The 18,345-nt window shown below is 37.7% G+C and overlaps 2 protein-coding genes across 7 annotated transcripts in view; both read right to left on the bottom strand.

The window, feature by feature from the left end:
- gsdmeb (gasdermin Eb) overlaps positions 1 to 10,184 on the bottom strand; it is a 47,274-nt gene extending 37,090 nt beyond the window's left edge. Inside the window, exons 1-9 of one of the 3 annotated variants that reach the window (XM_077209155.1) lie at positions 10,063 to 10,180; positions 7,492 to 7,733; positions 6,501 to 6,693; positions 5,659 to 5,827; positions 5,377 to 5,503; positions 5,032 to 5,148; positions 3,871 to 3,998; positions 1,846 to 2,017; positions 1,634 to 1,707 (exon numbers count right to left, since the gene is read on the bottom strand). In XM_077209155.1, the coding sequence (XP_077065270.1) occupies positions 1,634 to 1,707; positions 1,846 to 2,017; positions 3,871 to 3,998; positions 5,032 to 5,148; positions 5,377 to 5,503; positions 5,659 to 5,827; positions 6,501 to 6,693; positions 7,492 to 7,699 (1,188 nt within the window). In that variant the 5' untranslated portion in view covers positions 7,700 to 7,733; positions 10,063 to 10,180. Of the gene's footprint in view, positions 1 to 1,633; positions 1,708 to 1,845; positions 2,018 to 3,870; positions 3,999 to 5,031; positions 5,149 to 5,376; positions 5,504 to 5,658; positions 5,828 to 6,500; positions 6,694 to 7,491; positions 7,734 to 10,062 lie in introns of all 3 variants that reach the window. The other 2 variants (XM_077209152.1, XM_077209154.1) reach the window with 2 other exon arrangements.
- A 1,741-nt stretch (positions 10,185 to 11,925) lies between these two features.
- osbpl3b (oxysterol binding protein-like 3b) overlaps positions 11,926 to 18,345 on the bottom strand; it is a 90,124-nt gene continuing 83,704 nt past the window's right edge. For all 4 annotated transcript variants that reach the window (XM_077209105.1, XM_077209103.1, XM_077209106.1 and 1 more), the window contains 5 exons: positions 15,916 to 16,060; positions 14,473 to 14,617; positions 14,136 to 14,262; positions 13,135 to 13,257; positions 11,926 to 12,921 (listed from right to left, as the gene is read on the bottom strand). In XM_077209105.1, the coding sequence (XP_077065220.1) occupies positions 12,825 to 12,921; positions 13,135 to 13,257; positions 14,136 to 14,262; positions 14,473 to 14,617; positions 15,916 to 16,060 (637 nt within the window). In that variant the 3' untranslated portion in view covers positions 11,926 to 12,824. The remainder of the gene's footprint in view (positions 12,922 to 13,134; positions 13,258 to 14,135; positions 14,263 to 14,472; positions 14,618 to 15,915; positions 16,061 to 18,345) is intronic.

Below are 18,345 nucleotides of genomic sequence, written 5' to 3' on the forward strand. Positions count from 1 at the left end.
GTCTGCCATTTTTGTTCAGACAAAATGTGAAGATTAACACACATTTTAATCTGATTACACACAGTGTTGTAAATGTGAACCTGTGAATTGATAAGAAGCTAATGTGCGTTTAAAAACTGATGAATAAGGAATCTAGAATATTTTACATGTATATATATATTTTAATTTAATAATATATAATAATTTTGACTTGTGCCTTTTCTTTAAAATGCTAAAATCTTTATGATGTATATAACTTGTTTCTATCAAAACATGTATTACCGGTATTTGAACTGTAAAAATGACGATTTAAACTACTTCAGTCACTTTATGGTTTAGGATGTTAACAAACACTGATCTTGTCCCAAAACATCAATAAAAGTCATCTTTCCACTGCAAAGTTATCACGAGCTGCATCTGACATGACATTTATGTGCATTTATACAAACGTGTATTTACACAACTGCATTATGTTTCCTAATGTAAATAGCCTACAATGAAGTATATAAATTAGAAAACAGGAATTCATTGCAGGGTAGGGGGCGGGGTTATCATAATAATCATTGTCAATTATTGCTCTTGATAATATAATTATCAAAAACTTTTCCTGTATTCCATTAAATCAACATTAATAATGTGTCGGGAAATTAAATTTCACATTGATTATAAAGGACATTGTTGCCCCAAGCCCCCATTAATTTCTGACCCTGATGTGCTGTCATTATCACTATATTAAAATGATATTTTAACAAAACTTGTTAAATGAGCTAAGGCAGATAACTGTTTTAGAACTGCCAGATGTTGCATCTATTGACCCTTTTCTGAAGAAATTCCCACTCTTACTCATTAAATTAAACCATTTTTTGCTTTCAACACACAACCATTCAAAAGTTTGGGGTCAATAGGATGTTTTCTGAAACAATTCTATTAGACTCACCAAGGCTGCATTAATTTGATATTCATTTTTTTACTTTTTTTTTTACTGTATTTGTAGTCATAACATGAATAAATAACATTTTATAATAAATTAAAATCGAAGACCAGTAATGATGCTGAAAATTCAGCTTTGCCATAACTGTTTTCTGTCACATGACCCTTCAGAAATCATTCTAAAATGCTAATTTAGTGCTCATTTCTTCTTATTACAGTTGTGCTGGTTAATATATTTGTGGAAACCTTTTTTTTTAATTCTTTGATGAATAGAAAGTTCAAAAGAACAGCATGTATTTAAAATAGTAGACATTTGTATTACAAAACATTTGTCACTTTTGATTTAACATGTCCTTGTTGGATAAAAGTATTAATTTATTATAAAAATCATTCTGATGCAAACATTTGAACAGTAGTGTAAATTGTATTGTGTGACTCAAGCATGTAACCTCACATCCAAGTGCTTGTCATTTTTTAGAAATTTGTCAACTTTTAAGTTAAGTTGCTTCAAAATTCAGATCTGATGTTTTATTGTAATTTGCCTTTTCACTCATAAATCCAAACTGCCCACAGGAAATTCCAGAGGGATCCCATGGCTAATTAGCCGCGCAAGAGGCTACATAAATGGACAGCATGACTGAATACCTCTCTTGAACATGCCCTATTTATTACATGTGGTATTAATACTTGTTTATGATCACAATATTTCAGTATGGATACTTACAAGATGGAGCAGAGCTTGCAGGGTTGCGTAACTGCAGCAGGATTTGAGCTCTAACAGGGCAGGGTCAGTCATCTCTACATGGAAACATGAGTGTTTTTGAGAACAAAGGTCAATTTGACAACAGGTTTATGACAATCATTATGGCCTTGTTGCTGACAAAAGCATGTCGAGAATTATGACCAGAAAATAATCCCAGACTTCATCCAACTCACCATCTAAGGAGCTGAAGAGCAGATGGGTGGCAGTAAGAGCGCTGGGTTTCGTCTGCATTCCAGAGGATTTTGAACCAGCAGCCTTCTGTACAAGCTTCAGTGTGGCCTTCAGAGCAGGAACTTCATCTAACGCACTGAGGTCAGGCTGGGTCCCATCACACAGGTCCTCTAGCTGAGAGAGGTACAAACAAGACCAAAGATGTCCAACATTGGGTCTTATCTATTATTACTATACATCACCATTCAAAAGATTTTGTGTTTTTTAAATAATTACTACTTTTATTCAACAAGGATGTATTAAATTGGTCAAAAGTGACCGTAAAGATCGCTATCAACCGTCAATTTCTAGTTTTTTATTCTTGACAAATCTATAAAAAGATAGAGGCTGCAATCGAAATCGCATACTTCTCTAATATATAGTAGGTGAAAAACAGTGCAACAATGTGACAAAATAAGTATGTCCAAATTCACAGTACTCATAAAAGAGTAGGCAAAAAGTACCCGGATGACCTACTAGTTCCAGCAAGATTCTGAAGTGTACATATGATGGTCACTTTACTATCCCATGAGGCCAAGGGAGAGAATTTGTGAATGGCAGTGAAGCGACGCAACTGACGGCGGTAGGTCACATGATAATAACAACATAGCGAATGTAGTATGTCCGGATTACATTCATACTACACACATTCATTCTATATAGAACATACTTCACGACCACTAAAAAAGTAACTACTTATTCAAAATAAGTACCTACTCAAGAGAGAATGCGATTTTGAACGCAGCCATACACTCATCTGTCACTTTATTGGTTACACCTATTCAACTGCTCGTTAATGCGAATATCTAATGGCCAATCACATGGCAACAACTCAATGCATTTAGGCATGCATTTCCTAAAAGCATTGTTAGCCAACTATGGTAACGACGGAACTTGCGACCATAGTTGGCTTTGGGAAACACTCTTTCTGAAGTTCAAACAGATGTGCAACAGAATGGGGAAGAAAGTTGATTTAAGTGACTTTGAACATGGCATGGTTGTTGGTGCCAGACGGTCTGGATGGAGTTTTTCAGAAACTGATGATCTACTCTAATTTTCATGCGCAACCATCTCTAGGATTTACAGAGATCAGCCAAAAAAGAGAAAATATCCAGTGAGCGGCAGTATTGTGGGCAAAAATGCCTTGATGATGCCAGAGGTGAGAGCAGAACGGACCGACTGGTTCGAGCTGAAAGGCAACAGTAACTCAAATAAACAGTTGTTAAAACAGAGGTCTGCAGAAGAGCATCTCTGAATGCACAACATGTCAAACCTTGAAGCAGACGGACAGCAGCAGAACACACACCGGGTCCCACTCCTGTCAGCTAAGAACAGGAAACCGAGGCTACAATTAACACGGGCTCACCAACTTGGACAGTAGATGATTGGAAAAACGTTGCCTGGTCTTGAATTCTGATGTGACATTCAGATGGTAGGGTCAGAATTTGGTCTAAACAACATGAAAGCATCGATCCACTCTGCCTTGTATCAACATTTCAGGCTGGTGGTAATAATGGTGTTGGGAATATTTTCTTGGCACATTTTGGACCAAATTGAGCATTGTTTAAACACCCCAGCCTACCTCAGTATTGTTGTTGACCACGTCTATCCCTTTATGACCAGTGTAACCATCTTCTGATGGCTACTTTCAGCAGTATAACACGCCATGTCAGAAAGTTCAAATCAACTCAAACTGGTTTCTTGAACATGATAATGAGTTCACTATACTCAAATGGCCTCCACAGTCACCAGATCTCAATCCAATAGAGCACATTGGGATATGCTTGAACGGGAGATTCACATCAAATCTGCAGTGACTGCGTGATGCTATCATGTTTCATGTCAATAAAGGCCAGAATCTCTGAGGAATGTTTTCAGCACCATGTTAAATCTATGCCACGAAGAATTAAGGCAGTACCCGTACTAGCAAGGTGTACCTAATTAAGTAGCTGGTAAATAATCTAAAGTAAGATTCCCGGCTCACTTACAGCGTCCTCCAGCAAGCTGATGGCTACACTGTTCTGCAGGAGCACAGAGATCTGCTGGAATAATGAGCAGCGTGTGTTGGATGGAAGTTTAGAGAGAACCGTAAACTGCCCTTGGAGTCCCTCAAGATCTAAAGAGAGAGAAAGAGGGGGCTGTATAAATTATTAAAAAAACTTTTAATAAACTAACTCATTAAAACACTATACTCTACAGTAATCATCAACTCCATGCTCAAACTCCATTAGGGCAAGGTAGAACCAATTTGTAATAAAAACAAACAAACTCTTTAAAGGTGATGTGCCTAAATAGAGTGCTGCGGGGATGACGTATTTTTGTTGGCCAAACCAGAAGGTAGCATCACACTGGTCCCCTCGACAAAAACACAATCGGATTTTTCCATTGGCTTTTGAATTATTGGAAAAAATAAGCTTGGTGATCATCAACAGTTTATGATACTTTTTTCAAGATATTACACAACTTTTATGAATTTTGAAGCCTAAATACAATTGCTAGTCATAAAAAGCTCACCTTAGGCTATAAACGAAAAACACCGCGGTCACTCGAATTCAACAATCACCATCACTAATGTGGTCTTTCATTCGTTCTAAAAAAAACAAAAAAAATAATAAAAAAAAACTTTTTCCCTTTTCAGTGTGACTACGTTTAATGTCTCCAATAACCTCAGTAGTCCCATTAAGCAACTTTTTAGGAACTGCCTTTTTCAAGACGCATAAAAGCTTAAAAACAAAACAAATCACTAGTTGGGTATTACTGGTGTGTTTTATGTCATTGTATAAAATGTCACAATATCATCACAGACCTTATTTCAGGCTTTGCTTTTAACTTATGGAACCGGAAGAGCTAAAATGCTAACTCGTTTCTAGGTTTTGGCCTAAAAAAATACATCATCCCTGCAGTTCTCAAAAACAGACAGTCCCGCCCCAAGATCACACCTTTGGTTGAGCCAATGTTGCTGCGTAAGACTAGTCATAATGCGCAATCAAAAATAATTGTTTTGATAGCGCCACAGAGCCATAATGTTGACACTTTTCAGGGATATTAGCTTTAAAAAAAGAGGCTTACTTATAGTAGTCTCTGAATAATTATGCTTAGATGAAAGAAGGTATTTTGTTTGTCAAAAAAAAACAAAACTGTGCGGTTACCTTTCTGCAATTTGCTGGTTGTTTTCCCTGGTGCAGCGCTGACTGAGTTAGCTTGCTTCACCTTCACTAGCCCGTCAACTTCAAAACCTCCTTTTACATTTGGCAGCAGACACAGTCCTGACAAAATGGTCAATGGTACAGTCATATTACTGCTTGTTTGACACTCCAGAATTACTAATCCCATAATGTTTTGTACAATAAACAATTTTTCATACCGTTGCCACTTGACTTGTTCAAAGTAAATATGGTCTCTCAAACAAAAGCAGTAATTGGCACAAAACCTCCAATGAGCTACTACAGAATGATAAAACTCAGCTTTAGCAAAAAATGCAGAGCAATCAATACCGTAGTGTCCAGTGTGAGCAACCTCTAGTTCAATCACGCTGTAGGCAATAGTGGTTTTAGGGGGGATGTTAATAGACACATTAGTGTCATACTCAACAAAAGACTTCCCTTTATCATTGACTGACACCTGTGGAGAAACAAGAGAGCAAGACAGGACAGTCTGTATTAGGAGAGGAGACATCAGGACTGGGCATGTTATTACTTGATGATAATACACTCAAGGTTATGTCAATGGAAAAGAGAGGGGTGTGTGATTTTTTTTTTTCACAAAAGAAGCCCAACCTTTATTGTCTTATTAAAGCCGAACATTCCAGTGCAGGTACCACCCTCCTGAACCTCTTCAGTGACAGTGCAGGGCTGGGTGGTGAAGATTCGTTCCTTCACTACCGCCAACACCTCCCTCTGCGTCTCCCGCGTCTGCTGGATCAGAGAGTGCTGCAGGTCCAGAACTCTACAACCACGACACAGATTTAAGTGTGACAAGTTTGTCACATGTCTTTTTTTTTTTTGATCTACAGTAGAGATGCTAATGATTAATCGACGGCCGATTAATTGTCGATAATAATCGATAAAACTTCGATTAAGGTCATCATTAGAGTGCGATCAATGACAAATAAGGCATTGAATACAATGGAAACAAAACACTTTTCTATAAGATAGTTTAGAAAAAGTGTGCCACACAAAACCTGAATAGCAAAGCCAAAGGATTGCCCTCTGGTGAATTTCGACTAGAAAAAAACTTTAGTCGGGGGCAGCGCTACCCAACGTCAAGCGCAGTGTGAAAAGTCCTATGATTGTCTTATATAATAATGTGATATAACAATCAGCATACCGAGAAAAGCAAAGCAAAGTTTTTAGAGACCTGCAATACAGCCTAAATCTCAGTTTGTGAACAGGAGCAAACAAAACCGGAAAAAAGGAGAACCTCACTGATAAATGGTTAGAAATAAAACAAGAATTTCACAACACAAACTACATGCCATGAACTTTAATTTCCCCTTTTTTCATACACCAGTCACTGTCACTATGGATGAGATTCACTTGCGTGTAAACCACATCACAACACTCCCTTATCTGACCAAGCTTGAGAAGAGCGAGGCTCTAAAAAGTGGTCAGTCACTCACCTAGATTTGGAATCCTGTAAGAGCTTCTGGACATCCAGCTCCTGTTTCTTTAAGTTTCCAAACGATGACTGAAGTTTGCTGGAGCCAGTCCCCGCTATATTAATGGTTCCCGGCCCAAGATCCGCTGCAGCACTTCCACTTTTGTTATCCACAACCTTGCCATTATACGACAAAAAGTCTGTTTCAACCACAACTGCGGACAAGAATAACATAACACCTTGTTAAAAACAACATCACCGTTAACCATCACTGGTTGTAAACACAATTTTTGGGAACCATTTAGACAGAGAACATAAAGCTGGATGTGTTCATGATAATACAGTCCCTTGAGAAAAAGAAATGCACTTAATTCTGATAAATGTGCACTTGTAGAGTTCTTCAAAGTATAACAAGTGTACCGGTACATGCATATTCTATAATATTAATGAAATAAAAACATTTAAGGCCAGTGATTTAAAGAGTGTATACTTCTATGATTATGTTTCTTAACACACACTTTTCAAAGTGCATTTTGTAATAGTCAAATTAAAACTTTACTTTAAAGAACATTTTAAAATCTTTTGTCGTGCTTTGAAGAAGTACACTTATTTTGATATGTTGACTATCATACTAAAGCACGTGTAAAGTACTTCAAATGTACTAAATTGCAACTTCATCATTACAAATGTGTAATTACATATATATTGAAATATATTACATAAAAGTTTCAATCGAAATTACATTTATAATTTATTTATCTTACCAAAAATCCATAGTTCAAAGAAAATTGAATTATGAAATTACATATAAATATGTATTTAAGTGGGTCAAAAGTAGATAAATGTATTACTATAAAATTTTTAAAAAATGTCATTTAATTGCAATTAACATACAATGAAGTATCCAAAAACATTACATTGTGTTTAGCCCTTCTAAAAATTGATGAATTAATGATCAATTCAAGTTTTCATAGACCATTTCAGTAAAGAGTGACAGAAAAGTTGCTCTGTACCTGGATTTATTGGATCTCCGACGAGAACATCATTTAGTTTGAAGTCTAATGTCAGGTACTTGGGCCGCTGCCAAAACCAGAAGCGATTACGCTTGATGACCAGGGCCAGAGGAACCAGACCGTCCGAGTCATTCAGACGGGACAGTGGGATCAGGGAACCTTCAGTGTCAATCTCAGAGAGCACGTTCTTAGTGGCTTTAGCAAACATCTTTAATGCTGACAGGGAGATTTTTGAGGGTCAGCTGGAAAAAGAACAAAACTGCCATGACTGTATTTCATTTCAAAGCAGGGGCGTCACTAGGATTTTCATTTTAGGGGGGCTAAGCCCCCAATGAGGTTATGATTTTTTTTTTTAATTATAAAAAAATGTAACACTTTAGTTTAGGATCTAATGCTCACTATTAACCAGTTTCAATACAATGCAAAGGCAGGGTTTTATATAATCACTGTGGTCCCAAATGTGAGGTAGGGCAGATAGGGGGGTTCTGGGTTTCCCCGAGAAAATTTTGATTTCTCTGATCTACATATTTTAAGATGTTTTGAAGGCCAAAAAAATTGGATAACAGCTTTAAAACCATGTCAGTGGGCAGCTGATTATTTTTCTCTCCTCATCAGCATCACACTCTTTTTCTCTTTGTTTTTATCTTGCCCTGTCTCTTCCCCTCCTAAAGCTGAGCTTTGACTGATATAGGCTTTTCATTTTTGTCTGTCAGTGAAGAAAGTAAACATAGGGTCAACTGATAGGTTGATTTTGCCTATGAATCATTGTCTCAGACGCTTTTATTTACTGAAAGCTACTAAAGCTAGGTAATTAAGTTCAGAGCTGGTCCGAGCCTTTTGGGGGCCCTAAGCAGAATTTGATTTGGGGGCCCCCTCCCACTACGCGAAGTCACCTGTGCTTGACGATTATTGACACAAATGTCACGCAGTAATGATACATAATAAATGAATACAGTGAGGTTCTGAAGTAATACAAAATAAATACTTAATAAAAATTGATGCCTACTTAAATAAAAAAAAGTTTTAACTTTTACTTTATTCTTTTACTAACTCTTTGAAACTTCTTAAAACAAACTGTCTCAAAACATAAAATAAATTATTTGCTAAAATAATGACAAAACTGAGAAATCAGAAACATAATAAGAGCAAGGGTTCAACAATGACAATTATTTTTGAAAACTGTAAAAATATTATTATTTCTCATCTGTCTCAATACAGTGTAACTGTCCTCAAAATCTTGTTTATTATTATTATTGTAACAGACTTTGTTGGATTGTACATGACAGAATCCAACAAAGTCTGTTACAATAATACCGGTATGATGGACTGGCGCTCGTTGTATGTGTGTGTATGCAATCTATTTTTCCCCTCGGGGCTTACCGTAGATAGGAATGGGTCGTGCGCACTTGGTACTGGAGTGTCGCGGGTTTTTGGAGTTAGTGATCTGATGTGTGGTATAATAAAGTGGAGAAGAGTTCAAACTGCTATGTTTATTATTTATTCAAACTGCTACCCTTACACCTAGAAGGTTAAGTTCCCCTGAGGCTATTTTCTCCAACTTAAACGATACCGTGACTATGCGCAGTTGCGCACGAATTGTCTATGCCAGGGATGGGCAACTTCGGACCTGGAGGGCCACTGTCCTGCAGAGTTTAGCTCCAACCCTAATTAAACAGACCTGAACAAGCTAATCAATGTTTTCAGGATTACTTGAAAAGAGTTTTTGTCAGGGTTGGAGCTAAACTCTGCAGGACAGTGGCCCTCCAGGACCGAAGTTGACCATCCTTGGTCTATGCACTCGCGAGGTGTCTAGATTATGCGCATGACTTGAAGCCCCCCTAAAAAGGGCCTAGCGACGCTCCTGTTCCAAAGTATTACTCCAACCAGTGTGCATTACTAAAAAACCAACAACCATAAATATCATGGTTCTTTAGACACCATGCCAAGTCAATGCCAAGTAATTATTTGAAGCAGCTGAATACGTAATGTAAATACCATGGCACATGATTTAGTACACTGTACTTGTTACACATCATGTACTTACTCCAGTAATAACAGTAAATTATGCATAATACAAGCAACTACCCATACTAACCCATTACTTGTTAATCAATACTAAATGTCAGTATTTAATTGTTATAACAAGGACACCTTAAATAAAGTGTAAAGGAATATTTATAATAAATCATTCAGAACCGTGGTATTACAACCTTATGCCACCTGTACCATGAACACTGTCTAGCTGAAGTTGTAATAAATACACATGTAACAGGCATTTTGACTACTATGACACACTTATTCAAATAGACTATATTTACGTAGCGACAACAATATTATGATGTCTAGTTCCGTAGTTACCAGCAGCAAACTCATACCTATACATAATTTAGGCTTACATTGAAACTGACACTAAAGAAGCCCAAAGGTAACGTTACAATGTAGCGAGAATTATTGTAATCCTTTCTCTTCAGAACTTAGCAGTTCTGACAAAAGCGCCCTAAATTAATTTTAAAGTAACTAATACAACTTTGCAGACAACAGAAAACTTGTAAATGCTGATCTCGCGCTTACCGTCGTCTGCTCTTTTCGCGTGTTTGGCTGAAGAGAAGACAAGACAGTCATCTACTATCACAGCTGAAAAACAAACAAATGCCCCGGAGACTCGAGTCATCGGAGAAGATTTAGACACGCCTATTGTTTCCTCAGCCCCGCCTACACGTATTTCATTGGCTCACTCCCAGACAAAGACGATTTCATTCGCTGTACAGTGTGTCAATCAAAGAGCGGACTTCTTATCTTTTGAGAGAGGGTGTACTTGTAAACAACCTGCAAGTTCTTTACCAAAGTTATCACCGAAATTCTTTGCTTAATTGATGTTGGAGTTGATTTCATGTAATAAAAAAAAATGTAATTTAATCTAGCATACTTTATCACATAGCAGGTTGTGAAAACAAGTAGCCTACCTCGTCTTTTTGGGAATTAAAAACCATTAAACGTTGAGCCGTTATATTACTGTCAGATATCTAAATATCTATTACTATGTAAAAGAGAGGAAAGTTTTTAATATCTGGTGTGGCTCACAGTAGGGAGGGGTAGCCTGGAGGGATGAGATACTGTCAATGAGAGCTGTTGGTTATATAAGAGCATTTCTTTCTTTGTGTTCAGCAGCAAAAAAAATTAATTCATACAGGTTTGAAACAATGTGTGGGTGAGTAAATGATGACAGAATTTTCATTTTTGGGTGAACTATCCCTTTAAGGTGTAATAATGGCCAAACGCATTGTTAACATACTGTAGTAAATACGTAGACTAATCAGACGTATGATGCATTTGAGAATTTCAGCCCAGGTCCAGAAGTATTAAAATGGCTTGAGTGGCATTCATTACAGTTGAGTGAGGTTCCTAATTTTAATGCAGTTTTTTTTCCCCCACTTGAGTGAGGTTCCTAATTTTAATGCATTTTTTTTTTCAGTTGAGTGAGGTTCCTATTATTGAATTTAGTGTTTTTCAAATGTAACACTTCTCATTTAAACCAGAAACACTATTTTGACTAAATTATAATTTATACACAAAAACATTCTTCCAGAAGTTGTATGGCTTTAGAAAGGAAGCAATTTCTAAAGCTCATTCAAGGAAGCCTGGAGAGCTTTAAATAGGTATGTTTATTTTGGAGGTCCTCAGAAATCTTTTTTTAACTGAAAAATCTTCTACAAGTGAGTGTGGTGAAAACAAGAGTTTTGTTTATGTCATCTTTATCTTATCCTTTTGAACATACAGCTTCCCACTTTTAAACCGTCTCCAACAAATATACTTATTCTATGTTTTTACTCTGCTTTAACTCATCAAAATAAGTTAAGCAATTTTCAACTTTTTGTATATAAGTTATACAAGATTCAACTATTTTTTTTCACTGAGTTCAATACAATTTAAGTCGAAATGCCTTAAAAAAACAGCCACTTTTTTTTATTGCAGCACAGGTTTGGTCTACAAAAAAGATGTATCTATTTTTTATTTAATTGGATTCTCTTAATCTAGTTATAGGAATAGCACCACTATTTTTTTTTTTCAAAACTGCACAAGACTGCAATGAAAACTGCAGTTGTAAAGAAAAATCTCCTTTTTAACTCAATGACTCATAATTTCCAGTGTTGGATATGACAGCACAACATACTTTGTGGGTCATTAGGGGTTTTCCTCAACCACTATAAAAGCCATTAAAAAGGGATCTACACAAACTACAGCTCAGGAACGATGTTTGCATGCAAACTGATTCATAGCAGTATATTCATACTTGAGCTGTGACAGAAAGAAAACCCCAGATCACACAATCAGAAACTTCAGTTCCCCAGATTCATTGCCTCAGCCAAAAAAAAAAAAAAAACTCCCTGCAAATGCCAGCACTGTCTCAATCTGAAAAAACCCCAACAAAGAACAATCTTTTAAATGAGACTTTATTGAAGGACAGAGGAAACGCTGCAGCGATCAACACGCAAGTACCCCAGTCCTCCAACTTTTTTTCGTCGTAGTGCGTAGTGAAATGAACACAGGATACAGGTCAAACTGTGTGGAAGAACCTTTAAAACACTGCCAGGCTCAAGTTGTGATGGTAATGTTGAGTACTATTGAGGCATCTGTCAGTCTTGTGAATAAGTTAAGATGAATATAAATATTTCTGAGAACCTCAAACAGTTTGTTCATTCAAGAGTCGCAGAATAAAAGGCATCATAAAATTACAATACTTTGTTACGATACATTGGTTTTGAATAAAAGTTCTAGGAAAGTATATGTATATCATTTTATATAAGGCATTATATGTATTATATTCATAGTTAACAAACATCATAAATTCCTCGACAATTAAATTTTAAGAGGTAGATGACGCAGTTTTGTTCTGACAACATATTCTACTTTTTTTGTAACGTTTTAGGCTGCGGTCATCTGCAGTACTATATTTAGCCACAAGAGACCACAATCCAACAGCTTTTCTCTTGGTTTCTTGCGCTACGTATTGTGCACATCCAACTAAACTAAAATATGAACTGGGCCAAGATTGCATATTTGTCATACTTCCAAGGGATCCATTTGCATAAATGAAACCATACATAAATGTAAGCATATTAAGGCAACTGAACTGCTGGGACATTAAACAATGAATATTAAGGAATGATTTGAAACGGTCAGATTGTAATTCTGCGGCCATCAGTCTCTCACAGCTTTCTCATAGTCTCTACCTCACTTTAAAAAGTGTTTGTTGTCTCTTGAAGCTGTAATGTTGGCCAGAACAGATAAGAGCAGGCAACGGTGAGCACAGATGTATGTTGGCTTCCCCTGAGTTACCAGAGGACTGGACAGTCAAGGTTAGTGAATCCAGGATCTTTCCTTAAGTCCCAGTAAGTGTTGTTGCTCACCCAGGTGTCATCTCTGGACTTCCTGTTGGTGATAAAGCAGAAAATAGTTGTAACAACTTGGATTTGGATCCCACACACATTGCCCATGCATAACTCCCTTTGGAGTGGATTTTGTGCTTTGCAGACCTTTTTCATGCTAAAACAGCAACATTACACACTAAATAAAGCTGTTAATGTAAAAAAGCATAATAGGTCTTTTAAAAAAAAGATGGTAAGAAGGATAGTTAGTTCATACTGGAAGAATCGAGGTTGATGTGTTATTTGGTTCTCTTCCAGGACTCTGCGTCTCTCTCGCTGCAGCTGTTCGATCCTCTGCTTCTGCACCTCTGCAGATTCAACGTTCCCTTCCTCCAATAACCTGCATGCGCACATAAACAGTGTCATGTGCAATCAATTTGTCCTTGCATAAACAGATTGATGCAGTGATGTCATCGTCTGGAGTCCCTAAAGGTTAAGTATGGTCCAGGATGTAACACATTTAACTCCAATAATGGATTACAAAGTTACTGGTAGTTTGTTGCAACGTTTTCTATCGGTAGAATATCGTCTCAAATCGGTATCGTGAGTTGCAAATCTATAAATCTTCCAATGTCAATAACTTAGCTCATGAATATAAGTTTGATAATACTCATGAGTGTCCACTCATAACTTAATGAATATTCTAACTGACTGAAATAAAATAAGGTTGAGTTGGAAAGTGCTAATTACTAAAACAAAAACTAAAAATGACAAAAAATAAAACAAAATTAATAAAACTAGTAATTCAAAATATTCAAAAGATAATACAAAATATGAATAAATGCAATAATAGCATATAAATAATACTAAAATAACACTGATCTCCTGCACTTTTTCATATAATAATAAACCATTGTCATAATAGTTTTAAATATTCAATTTAGTTTTATTTCTATTTTATTTTCAATATTTAATTTTTTATCATTTAGTTAAGGTTTCATTCAGTTTATCATTGTTCATTTTACTTTAGTTTCAGTTTATTTAGGTTTTATTTTCATTTTAAAATGTAGGGCCAATGTTAATGCACTAACTGGTATCATTACATTTCTCAGCACAGTCAAGTGTTAGTGCTATATTGGCATTTTCAAGTTCAAGTTTTGTAATATATTTTGTATAAAAGTATTTTATTTTAGTTACAGTTATGTTAGTTTTTATTTTCACTTGAATTTTCATATAACCTTTCATTGGAAGCTAAACAATATGGAAATAGGTTTTTACCTCTGGTCGAGTCGTAGTCTGGTGTCTGTGGGTGGAAGATGTGGTTTGGTAAGAGGGTTGAGCTCATTGAGCTCCATAGCAAACTTAGTGAAACCATAGTACTGTTCATAATCAGGAGGCATGGGATCTGCACACAAGCATAAAAGCAGATGATTAATAGTTTTTATTTCAATACCTTCTGAAATATTTAGCAAATTAATCAATAACTACTAAACACTAGTAACTGTACTGTCTGTGAAATACATCAGCCAGCAGGCAACAGAAAATTGGAGCACATCAATTGGGGCAGACTGTGTGCGCGCGCGCGCGCGTGTGTGTGTGTGTGTGTGTTTCCTACTCGTCCTCCAGATGCAGGTAGCAGAGGGTGGGCTGCCGCAGTACATGCCCTCGTGCCATTTCCCAAACAGCTTATGGACGACTTTTCCTTTGTGGTCTGTGATCGCTCCCTCCACGTCGTTCATGGTGGAGTTCCAGTACTTCGCCTGCAAAGGACATAGACATGTTGAGGCAGAGCACCCCTCTGAACAAAGAAGTGTGTACATATTTAAATGACACCACCTGGGTTAGGTATGCTGTTACTGAACAAATTAGTGAAAATACCAAATCAATTCACCATTAAGGTCTTGCTAATGTGGCATTATAAATAACTGTGACATTTAACAGTAACTGCTGCAATCAGGTCAGATGAAGGAGATTTCCAGTAGATGTCATACTTGAGGGGATGAACCATGAATAATTATCTGACTTGTGCAGAATCTCATTCTGTCCTGTTTCTTATTTGATCTTGCTCTCCTTTGCCCTAATTGATCTTTTCTGTCTGGAGTGAAAACTAACATTTTTAGAAGAGATAACTCGCAATTATAAATGACTATTCTGTCTTTTTCAGAATTTAGATATAAATTCAGAATTGCAAGATATAAAATCAGAATTGTAAGATATATAAGATGCAAGATTTTTCTCACAATTATAAGTTAAGATGTAAACACACACTGAAGCGCGCATACACAGAGAGTGGCACGTTTCAAATATCGTGCGTTCTCTGAACTGATTCCTCTTCACGTCTTAGATGGACACATAGACAAATTGTTTTTCGTTATTTGTCAAAATACCCATCTCGGCAAGTAGTCTCGTAAACAATTGGTTATGTCTTAAGTGAACATAAAGAGTTGCAAAAGAAATCGGATGTGTATCATTATATTGGATCCGTGCATGAGGTCTTAAAGTGACAGCACCCATTAAATACTTTACCTGGTGTTGTCTGTCATTAATGTTAATCAAACAACAAAACACAGCAATCTTAACAAAGATTAGTCTATATTAAATTTATACAGTCAACATAGTGTTATTTTATATTTAATTATTACATTTCTGTACCCAAAATGAATACAACAGTTAGACCTTACTTGATTTGTAACTTTGTTATATTGTATTTATCTATGCTTGTAATTAGAGTATTTGTTCTTTTTACTGACTGTTCACTTGCCTTTAAAAAATGTTTTAACTTAATTAGTTAGGCTAGTAGTTTTTGCTGTGGTATCGGAGTACTTAAAGTGAGCTTTAAGTAATAAATTGAAAGCAAAGTTAGCCCCCCCCAAAAAAGATTTTTGCTGATCCAAAAAATGATCCGATCTGCGATTTAAAAAACATTATAGCCTATGATCCGACCCATGAGTTTTGTGATCCGTTGAACCTCTACCTACCATATAATGCAGTGTAGAGAAACCTTAAAATATCAGAAAATAAAACATTTGAGAATAGATGGGACGGAGAGGCAGCTGACCTTGATGAAGGTGACTTTACACTGGCATTTCTCACTGTTGTAGTTTTTGATGGAGATTTCACCATAGTGCTCGATCCAGCGCTGCCCACTTAGAATGTTGTGGATACATGATGTCACCTTATTCCATTCATAATGATCCCCAAAGCTGCAGGAGAAAGTAACGTGTGAGTGTATGTCTACAGTAAATTCATAATTTGCCTGGTTATTAATGTTAGTATTAATTAGTGTTTAGGATAATATTAAAATATTCAAATAGTGGATTTTGAGCAAACATAACTGTTGTGCATTTGATTGATCAAAAATGACAGTAAAACATTTATAATGTAACAAATATTCATATTTGAAATAAATGCTCTTCTTTTGTACTTTCTATTCATCAAAGAATCCTGAAAAAAAGAATCACATTTTCCACAAAATTATTAAGCAGCACAACTGTTTTTGTCACGTATAGCCTGTTTTGGTTTAGTTTTCTCTGTTCTGTTCCCGTTTTGTCTGCCAGATTTGAGAGTTAGTTACTGTGGTTCTTAATTAATTATAACCTGTTCTGTTTCAAGTAATCATCCCCTTTGTATTGAAGCTCTCAGTTTCCTGTGTTCATTGTCCGGTCTTGTTTACATGGTTATGTTCGCTATTCTAAAGCCATCTCCTGAGTTTCAGTTGGTGTATTATGATAACGACTGTGTTTTTGTTCTTACTCCTTCTTCATGTGCATTCTCTACACCCACGCCTGACAGAAGACTGGACCCATATAATATGGATTTACCAGCGGTCCAACTGCTCTGTATGGCCCAAATTTCAACATCTGCTATACAAACTTTCCTGACCGCTCCTTGTGCACTTTCTACCTCACAAGTCTGAATGTGGAAATGAAAGCATGCCTATCCAAAAGCAGCCAACACTATCTGCCTAGCAGAGGATTCCAGCCCCACTCCGAGCCAGAGACAAGCCAACCATCGTCCCCATGCACAGACATGAAGCCAGAGCCCACTACAGACGGAGGGCTTGATTCTGTCACGATTCACAAGCCAGAGCCTGAAATGAGGTTTTAGCCAACCATCGCCCTGGAGCCCGAGCCCCACTGTGAGTCTGACGAGGTGTATGAGCTGGCAACAGCATGTGTCATTATGGGACAGCTAGAGGAGTTGGAGGGAAAGGAGGAAGAACCTGCCCACACTCCCACTTCTGAGCAGAAGCTTAAATTTTATGACTTAGAAGAGGATGCTTACCTTAACCTCCCATCCCCGATGTTCCCGTCCACCACAAAGTCTCGAGTGTCCCCACTGGTTCCGCCCAACCCGATGTCTCCTGTGTCTCCAGAGTTACTGGCCAGCCTCAAACCTCTTCTTCCAAAGTCAGCCAGTCCATTAGCCCTGCCTCCATTTTTTCCCTTCAGCGCCTCGGCTTCTCCTTTAACACCACTCTGTGTGGATTTGCCTAGAATCTGCAGGTCTCCAGCCTCGCCCAGGCAAGTGGATCCCCTGGCTCAGCCTCTAGCCACTGATTCTCTCAGTCAACCTCGGTCCGTCGACTAGCCTCCCTTCCTTGGCTCCACCAGATACCATTGTACTTGCAGCTCCACCGGGATCCCTCATTCCTCCAGCTCCGCCTTGGTCAGACGTCAACCTGCCTCCTTCCCGTCTCTCCACCCCTTTGGCTCGATCTGGCTCCACCCTACCTTCAGCTTCACCTCAGTCCTCAGACATCCTAGCTAAACCTCGGAAGCTCGTCGCTGCAGCTCCGCCTCACCTCCAGGACCATCGGTGTTGCCCAGTCCCATCTGTTCTCCGTCTGAGCCAAGGGCTCCACTTCCATTGGCCTAGTCTCCGTCAGTCGTCCCCCTGGTCGGTGTCGTCAGCCAAGTCTTCACCATGGCTTCTCCCTCCCTTGACTCCACTGTGGGACATCGCCCTGGCTGTTCTCTGGGTTCTGGCCTCACTACTTCTGCTCCTGGATCTGCTTCTCCCACCGCCATCGCCACCTTGGTTTCTCCCACCGTCACCTTCGCCGGTTTCCTGTCCTGCGCCTTCTCCACGTCCTCCTCTAGAGTCACCACCTTGGACTGTTATGGCGCAAGGACGCGCCTTCCAGGAGGGGGGTCTAATGTCACGTGTAGCCTGTTTTGGTTCTTTTTTCCTCTCAGTTCTGAGTTTATATCTCGCAATTATGAGTTTACATCTATATTAAAAAAAGGTCAGAATTACGAGTTATAAACTTGGAATTGCAGGACATAAATTCAGAATTGTGAGGTATAAACTCACATTTGCGTGAAAAAGAGACTACTATATCTGATTTGAGAGTTAGTTTCCATGGTTCTTAATTAGTTAAAACCTGCTCTGTTTCAATTAATCATCCCCTGTGTATTTTAAGCCCTCAGTTTCTAGTGTTACATTGTCTTTTCTCCTCTAAGTTTACGTGGTTGTGTTCGCTATT

The sequence above is a fragment of the Siphateles boraxobius genome, unplaced genomic scaffold (assembly GCF_051911475.1).
Source record: "Siphateles boraxobius isolate OS27281-9 unplaced genomic scaffold, OSU_SipBor_1 12, whole genome shotgun sequence".
NCBI classification, from domain to species: domain Eukaryota; kingdom Metazoa; phylum Chordata; class Actinopteri; order Cypriniformes; family Leuciscidae; genus Siphateles; species Siphateles boraxobius.